This window comes from Eucalyptus grandis, chromosome 3, assembly GCF_016545825.1.
Source record: "Eucalyptus grandis isolate ANBG69807.140 chromosome 3, ASM1654582v1, whole genome shotgun sequence".
NCBI lineage: Eukaryota > Viridiplantae > Streptophyta > Magnoliopsida > Myrtales > Myrtaceae > Eucalyptus > Eucalyptus grandis.
This window is the reverse complement of record NC_052614.1, coordinates 47,535,361-47,543,743: the sequence shown is the minus strand read 5'-3', so window position 1 is coordinate 47,543,743 and position 8,383 is coordinate 47,535,361. Positions and strand designations below refer to the sequence as shown.

The 8,383-nt window shown below is 41.8% G+C and overlaps 2 protein-coding genes across 2 annotated transcripts; both read left to right on the top strand.

Annotated features, from left to right (window-relative positions):
* Positions 1-6,242, top strand: LOC104437582 (disease resistance protein RUN1-like). The gene is made up of 7 exons (XM_039309685.1): positions 1-13; positions 663-913; positions 2,202-2,485; positions 4,088-4,733; positions 4,884-5,210; positions 5,635-5,706; positions 5,793-6,242. Exons 1-7 carry the CDS (start codon positions 1-3, stop codon positions 6,240-6,242), a joined length of 2,043 nt encoding a protein of 680 aa, XP_039165619.1.
* LOC120291345 (leucine-rich repeat-containing protein 40-like) lies at positions 5,463-7,953 on the top strand. Its single transcript, XM_039308580.1, has 2 exons — positions 5,463-5,706; positions 5,793-7,953. Exon 2 carries the CDS (start codon positions 6,305-6,307, stop codon positions 7,223-7,225), a length of 921 nt encoding a protein of 306 aa, XP_039164514.1. The 5' UTR covers positions 5,463-5,706; positions 5,793-6,304; the 3' UTR covers positions 7,226-7,953.
* The last annotated feature ends 430 nt before the right edge of the window (positions 7,954-8,383 follow it).

Below are 8,383 nucleotides of genomic sequence, written 5' to 3'. Positions count from 1 at the left end.
ATGGCCAGAGAAAGTACGAAGCAATTGATGAAGAGACGGGGGGAGACAAAAGTGTGACTCCAAATAAAAGTGGGGCCCCGGCTTCAAGTGGAGCCACGTGTTGCCTCATGATTGGGCCGGCCCAGTCAACTCGGCGTGACTGGCGCCGCCTGATATTTTGTCCGCATCGCCCAAGCCCCACCGCGGGGCGGATGCCCAGAAGTCGACTGTCTTGGTCATCAAAAGGCGTCTGATGTCTATAGACCTCCTAGGCCTCTGTGAGAGAGAGAAGCCACATGTTGCCCCATGATTGGGCTGGCCCGGTCAACTCGGCGTGACCGGCGCCGCCTGATATTTTCTCCCCGTCGCCCAAGCCCAACCGCGGGGCGGATGCCCAGAAGTCAACCGTCTTGGTCATGTATTAAAGGCATCTGATGTCTGTAGGCCTCCTGGGCTCGTGTGTGTGTGTGTGTGTGTGAGAGAGAGAGAGAGAGAGAGAGAGCGAGAGAGAGAGAGAGAGCTGGCCGTGGTTTCGAGGACGGCAATATCATCTCGGTTGTTTCTTTTTCTCAGAATGATTGTTGTTGCAGTTCTCATTTTCACAGTGCGATCGAAGAAGGCAATACTGGCTGTGGTGTTTCTTTTTCTCGGAATGATTGCCGTTTGAGTTGGTGGTTTCGCAGTGGGTTCGACGAAGGCAAAAGTGGCCGTGGTGTTTCCTTTTCTCGGAGTGACGGTTCTTGCAGTTGTTGATTTCCCAGTGGGTTCGACGAAGGCAAAACTGTTTACGGTGTTTCTTTTTCTCAGAATGTTTACTGCAAGAGTTGTTGTTTCCGACCAGTTTTCGACGTCGGCAACAGTGTCCATGGTGTTTGTTTTTCTCGGAATGATTATTGTTGCAGTTGTTGTTTTCGAAATGAGGAGAAGAAATCGGGTTAGTTTTTTCTGCATCTTTGGGATTTGTATTATCATTTAGAACTTCTTCGACATGCGTACGTTGGAGTGGGTCCTCTGCTTGTAGTTCGACCCATTAAATGCTAAAAATCCTCTGGAATAGAGCAAAACTTTTTGACATGAACGATAAGACCCCCTCAATGTCAAAAATCGCGACGCTATCGAAAGTCCAAGCACTATTGATATTGTACGCCGGGCCTGTTTAGTAGAAAATTACTAGAAAATTGCAAACTCACACATCAACATTTTGAGTGTTACCAAAGTTCCCAGAATTTTTTATATAAAAAAAGTCGATGTATGAGTGGCAAGATTCAGTTGCAACTTGTTTGCTGTGTTGGGTAGGTCTCCATCGGAATCATAAAACTTTGTTTTACTTTTTTTTATTTGTGCAAAAGTATGAGATTTCATTTTACAGAAAACAATTTTCAGAAAAATATTTCCCAGAGTTTTCCACCTTTCATTTTACGGAAAATAAACCAATTGATTGGGGAAAACATTTTTCATCAAGAGAAAAAAAGTCTTTTAAAATAGAAAAATATTTTTCTCACTCACTCTTTCTTATCTCACATCCTTGCTAACCCCGACTTCTTTCTTTTTTATTTTATTCATTTTTTAAGGATCGGGAGCCCAAGCTCCGTTGCAGATCCAGTTATTTTTTTCTTTTCTTCTTTTCCTTTTCTATCCTTTTGCTTTCCTTCTTTCTCGACCAGTTGCCACCATGGCAACGGCCATCAACCAACCATAGGTGAGCCTCAAGCTCATTAATCTAGTGAGGCTTGAGGCCGATGAGCATGAGCCTCCCCATAGGATTAAGCTCGCTAACCTCGGGCCTCGCCGAGATTGGCTAGCCTTTTTAAGGCGCAAGCTCAAGCTTGCCTTTGGGCGATCACCGTGGTTGGCAATCGACTGAAGAAGAAGGAGGAGGAGAAGAAAAATAAAAGGAAAAAAAGAAAAATAGTAGAAAGAAAATAAAAAAAAAAAATCTATTTATTGGAAAAATAAAAATATATAAAAAAGATAATAAATTTTTTATTAAAATGAGTGCATGGAGGAAAATCGAATAGAATTTTCTATATTGAATGACGGGAAAAAAATTTTTACTTCATTTTCAAGTTTCAGCTTAATATTGAAAAATATTATCATTTTCTTATAAATGGCTTTATGGAAAACATTTTCTATAAAAGTTATATTTTCTACGAAAGAAACGAAGTATTAGTCTGAAACGCTAATTCACTATATGAAGTGGTTTAGTTTCCTTGATTTGACAGGAATCATTTTCAACCTCATCGTCGTTGTCCATAACCAATCATGAAAATCATGAAGTGTTCTTGAATTTTAGAGGTGCAGATACTCGCAAAGGATTCATGGATCACCTTCATGGCAAATTGGTAGATGCAGGGATCGAGGTCTTTAAAGATGACGAGAATCTCCATGCTGGAGAAGACATCATGCCGGCGCTAAAAGAGGCGATCAGGCAGTCGAGGATCTCGATAGCCATCCTCTCCAAAGACTATGCTTCCAGTAAAAGTTGCCTCATGGAGGTGGTACAAATGTGGGAGTGCAGAATATCTAATGGACATACTATTATCCTGATTTTCTATGACATTAGTCCCTCCGATGTAAAACACCAGGCTGGGCATTTTGAAACATCCTTCCGTCAACATGAGAAGGACAGAGTCAGCTCAAATACCATCAAAAAATGGAATGCGGTTCTTTGACAGATTGGGGAATTAAGGGTGCGTTTGTTTGTGTTTCTGTTTAAAAATTGTTCCAGGGAACAGAAATAGAAAAAAGTGTTTCTATTCCTGGGAACAATTTATGAACAAAAAAACGCGTTTGGTAAACTTGTTCCGGGAACAAAAAATAAATAGAAACACGTTTGGTAAATTTGTATAATTTTTTTATTTCTTTTATTTTTCTTTTATTTTCTTTTTTTTCCTTTTTTTCTTTTTCCTTTTTTCTTTTTTTCTTCTTTTGGCCGGCGGCCTCGCCGGTGCATGGCGAGGCTCGCCCGGCCCGGCGAGGCCGAGCCTCGCCGTAGCTGGGCGAGGGTCGGCCTCGCCGGATGGCCACCGCCCGGGCGACGCCGACTGGCGGTGGCTTGGCGAGGCCTAGCCTCGCCGGCCGCCGGGCGAGCTCGGCCTCCCGGATCGGGGGCGAGATCGAGCTCGCCCGGCCCGACGCGCCAACATCTCGCCGAGCCGGGCGAGCTCGATCTCTCCCGAGATCCGGCGAGGTCGAGCTCGCCAGCGGCCGGCGAGCCTCGCCGTGCTCGGGCGAGGCCGCCGGCCCTCGTCGGCCGGTCGCCGGCCATGGCCGAGGCCGGCGACCGGCGAAAGAAAAAAGAAAGAAAATAAGAAGAAAAAGAAGAAAAATTTCAAAAGTGTTTCTGATTTGTGTTTCAGAAACAAGAAACACAAAATTTGTGTTTCTTGTTTCTGTTTCTTTGTTCACGGGAACAAAAGAACAAAAAAGGAGAAACGAGTCCAAACGCGTTTTGTTCCTTTTTGTTCCCAGGAACAGAAAAAGTGTTTAAAAACAAAAAAAATAAATACAAACAAACGCAGCCTAAGCGGATATCATCTAGAGAACGTATATGGGGGGTAATTCTTTTACTTCTGGTTTCCATTCTCTTTCCTAGATAAAATGGAAAAAAAAATGGTTTAGGGTGATGTGAAAATGAACCCAAACCTTTTCGAATAAATATTATATGTAATCATATCATTCATGATGCATGCTCAAGAGGTTTTAGAAGTTATTCTTATGAAATGGGTCAATGATTTGACAGGTTGTAGTTCGATGTGCCTATTGAAAATTGGTGACTTGATTACACCGGCTATTTGAAAATGACTAGACTCATGAACATAACCGCAAGCTAGACCAGATGTACTGGTCCGTCGCGCCCTATTCTTTTCCCCTTCGCTAGAAATTTTGTTTTGCAGATGGCATGAAATCAATGTCATAATTGCTATGTGCATGAAAGGGAAATAGACCACGCATTAAAACTTGCTGTCCATTTTAATTGAAGATTCCCCCTGCCCCTGTTGGTTGTTTCAATTTTCACCGGTTCATTCCCCACTTGATTTTTGTTTAGTTTTTAATACTTTTGGTAACTTTGTTGTCATTTTTGTGCCTCATCACTTATATCTTGCAGGCACGAGTCCCAGCTTGTAAAAGGAGTTCTCAGACGGGTCAGGCAGGTGTTGAAGAAGGATGACCAAGTTGTAACCGATAAACTAGTTGGAATTGATCTTCATGTTCGAGAGATGATGAGAAAGCTTGGTGTTGTCTACAACAATGGACAAGCGATTGAAGTATGTGGACAAGATGTGCGTGTCCTTGGAATATGTGGAATGCCAGGTGTCGGAAAAACTACACTTGCAAAGATTGTCTTCAACAAGATGCATATGTTGTTTGATGAATGTAGCTTCCTTCCAGGTATTAATTCGAAAGGAATCATGCTTTCACAAGAAATGTTGATTTCTGATCTCCAGAAAGAAAAACCTGCACCACTTAGATCTTCTGATGAAGGTATTAAAAAAATAGCCAGTCTATTTAGTAGAATGAAGGTTCTCATTGTCCTCGATGGTGTGCATGAGGTTGAACAAGCTAAAGCATTAGCTGAGAAACTTAGTTGGTTTGGTCCAGGAAGTAGAATAATTGTGACCACAAGCATGAGGAATGTTCTAGATGGATTTGATGACGGACCAGCCAAAGAATACAAGGTTGAACCCATGAAATATCACCATGCTCTTCAACTCTTTCGTAAGCATGCTTTCCGAGGGGATGCTCTCCAAGATGTCTCTTAGTTTGATTACCTATCCATAGACATCGTCAAAGTTACTAGAGGGCTTCCTTTAGCTATTGTGGATGCGGCCTCATATTTATGCAACAATAAGGATGATATACGAATATGGAGAAGTACCTTGGAATTCTTAAAATATAACCAGGCAAATGAAGTTGAAGCTGCCTTTAGGGTTCATTACGACTCTTTAGATGTTCCTACAAGGAAGATATTTCTCGACATAGCGTGCTTTTTTATTGAAAAGGATGAGAGAATTCTCTCTTACATGTGGGAGGCTTGTGATTACTATCCTGCTAGAGGAATAAAATACCTTCGTGAGATGCATTTCTTGGAAATTGGAGAAAATAATGAATTAAGAATGCATGACCTGCTAAGAGACTTTGGCAGGAAACTTGTCGAGAGAAAAGATCTTCATGAGCGCTGCAGGATTTGGAATCACGGTGATGCGGTTTCCGTTCTAAAGGATAGTGAGGTAAGTTTCAAAGCCTCTTGAAAGCATAAACTTACTTTTCTTTTCTCAATCTCGAACGGAAAAGAAACGGATTTGTTCTTAGCCCAATTTATAATGCGTAGTGGATACCACTGATTTTGTAATTCTGATTCGTTTTATTTCATTAAATGGAGTAAGATATTAAAGTTCTCGAATCACTCACACATTTTCCCCCAATCGAGGTTGATAGGGTGCTAGAAACGTCGAAGGCATAGGTCTTGCGGTTGAAGAGGGTTGCATCGTCTGTTTTACATGTGAAGAATTTCATAAAATGTCGAATTTGAGGTACCTCAGACTGGACCGGGCTAACATTCAGGGAAACACCGAGAATCTTCTTCCAAATTTGAGATGGCTTGAATGGTCAGCATGCTGTTTGATTTCTGAGCTAGGTAATATGCATTTGAAGAAGTTAGTCATTCTCGATCTGTCTTGGAGTCCCGTCACTGAAGATTCACAAGTCTGGAGACAAATCATGCAGGTATGGCGGATATTTGCTTTTTAAATCTTGTCTTAAGATGATAGATACGAGTGGTTAGGGTCTGAATCTTCTTTTCCACATTGCAGAAGGTGGATGAATTGAAAGTCTTGAACCTCCAAGGATGTGTTCAGTTACCTGCATTATTGAACTTTCGAGCTCCAATCAATTTGGAGATTTTGATACTGGAAGATTGCACTCAGTTATCTCAAATTGGGCCATTCATTAGTAATCTGAAGAACTTGAGTTCCTTAAATCTGAGAAAGTGCAGCCGAGTCAGGCAGTTGCCCCTAGAACTGTGCTGCATGAAATCTTTGAGGGAACTTCTGATTGATGGAACTGGCATTTACAGTATATGTTTCCCAGAAGGTTCTTTGGAGAATCTTGAAATACTTAGTGCTTGTGACTGTCAATATTTGCAAGATATATCCACAATTGGCCGCCTAAGGAGTCTCTCAAGTCTTGCTCTGGATGGTGCTGATATCGATGGGCTTCCATATAATGTTGAATTTCTTCAAAACTTCGGAGACTTTCTTTAAGGAATTGTTGGAAGTCGGGTAAACTTCCGACTTCCATCGGGAAGCTGAAGCTGCTGGAGTTAATGGACCTTTCATACACTGGAATCATGAAAATGCCATGGTCAGTTAAGGATTTGAGGAACTTGAAGACGCTAAAAATGGCGCACACTCCCCTACGAAAATTTCCTGAAGATATCGTGAACTTAGAAAACCTGGAGGAGATAGATTTCTCCTGCTGCAGTTTGGAGGGTGAAGTTCGTTGCGATATTTCAGGATTATCCTCTTTGAGAATTTTGAGATTATCATCACCTGATGTTGTTGAGCTGCCTCCGAGCATTTGCCATCTCTCACGCCTCCAAACCCTGGATCTACTCGACTGCGACCAACTTCAGGCTCTACCAAAGTTGCCCTCCAGTTTACTCAGTCTCGTTTGGGGATCCAAAGAAATGATAGTCCCTGACTTGTCATATCTGACGAATCTGAAAGAGCTACTTTTGAAAGAGGTTGAGCAGCCAGAAGCTGAATGGCCAATGAGGCTATTGAATCTAAAGACTCCGAATATTGGGTGGATCGCAAGATTACCAAGTCTAGAGACCTTGCAACTGTCCCTTCCAATGGTCACCAATCTCCCCGGGAACTTCGGTGCCCTTACTCAGCTCCAGGAGCTCTCTTTATCCTACATGAAGGAGCTAGACCTCACATGGCTTCCCTCGACTTCAAGCTTATCGACTCTGCGTCTCAAACATTGCACAATTCAAGAGCCAAAATTTTCTGGTCTGAAGTATCTGTCAGAACTGGAACTAGACGACTGCGATTTAGCAAAGATTGACGGTCTTGAAAATTTAAAGTTTTTGGAAGTCCTGAAAATTTCCAAATGCAGCATAACAAACCTTGATGGGCTCAAAGATCTACCCCGTCTCAGGAAGGTGCAAGTTTTCTCTTGTGATCTCGCCAGTCTATCAGAATTACGTGAATGTGACTGTGAAGTGGACATTCGCAGTTAGCCTATGCCTGTAAGTCTAAGAAACTGGAGGGCGACCTCTCTAAGGTACATGCTCCAGTTCTGTTTATAAGTCTTTTTAACCGAAAGAAAGTTGGAATTACCATTTCCGCAAATCTCTTATGTGTATAATGCCTACGCTCGAATTGCTGCATATATTGTCGGTGTTATATTTGTCCTGTTTTTTATGAAGGTGCGATTCACCAAACACCATTTACCGTTATTTGAAGCCTGCAGGATACATCTAAAAGCCGTCCACTGCCACTCAACTCTTCGATCACGATAAGAAAGAGACGACAAAGGAGAAAATAAGATCCGGCATCCATGGGCGACATTGCAAGGACCCGGCAATTGTGAGCCATCACAAGCCCGTGTTTTCGTCGACTCTGCTGGGAAAATTCATCCTGAACACCGCCTTCAGTGTTGCCATTCTCCATCTGAGTTGATCAAGTTGTCGGGTTCCTGAATCTCCCGGAGTTGATTATAGGATGGTGATGACGAAAGTTTCACCAAGACGGAGGCTTTTGTTTTCTTTTGATCAATTTATTGCACATGAATTTTTACTAATGTAATAGACATAATGTTCGATCTTACAAGCTAAAAGATGTCCAGTCTGTTCCTTATTCATTCTCTGCATTTGCTATCAAAGCCTCTCCTTCTCAAGGATGAAAAAAGTTGGAAAAATCACAAGAATAAATGAGACCTTTCTTTGAGGTAATTTTAGAATTAACCGGCCAAACATATAACCTAAATTTGAATGCGAGCAAAGATTATGATTTCTCAATTCATGAAAATTTAGATTTTACTAATGTTGAAACAACGATATGAGAAAGACAAGCGCATTCATCACGTAAAATGATTTAGGAAGAAATTCCAAAAATTACCAAACTAAACAAGCGCCGGTGGTTTGGCAGAAACGTCCATCGCTTGTGTCTCTGTTATGCTCCTTTAGCTGTACATAAAGCTCCCTTGCAATAATAATTAGCCTTGCGGTAAAAATTGTTGCTTAGCTAATGAATGGCATAGTGATGTGAGCAACATGATGGCATCAAAATGAGTCAAGAGGTGGAAGAAAAAATGAATTTGGTACTTAACTATGCTCTCTCCTAAAGTATTGTTGAAGTGTCGTAAAAGCTTGTAGCACACTCCTAAATTAACTCAC

What these genes read in the sequence shown, in the direction of transcription:
- LOC104437582 (XM_039309685.1), top strand. An exon ending in CTCATGGAGGTGGTACAAAT is followed by an intron (nt 2,486 to 4,087) that starts GTGGGAGTGCAG and finishes TATATCTTGCAG; the next exon opens with GCACGAGTCCCAGCTTGTAA. An exon ending in TCTGGAGACAAATCATGCAG is followed by an intron (nt 5,707 to 5,792) that starts GTATGGCGGATA and finishes TCCACATTGCAG; the next exon opens with AAGGTGGATGAATTGAAAGT.
- LOC120291345 (XM_039308580.1), top strand. Translation starts at nt 6,305, where the DNA reads ATGGACCTTTCATACACTGGAATCATGAAAATGCCATGGTCAGTTAAG.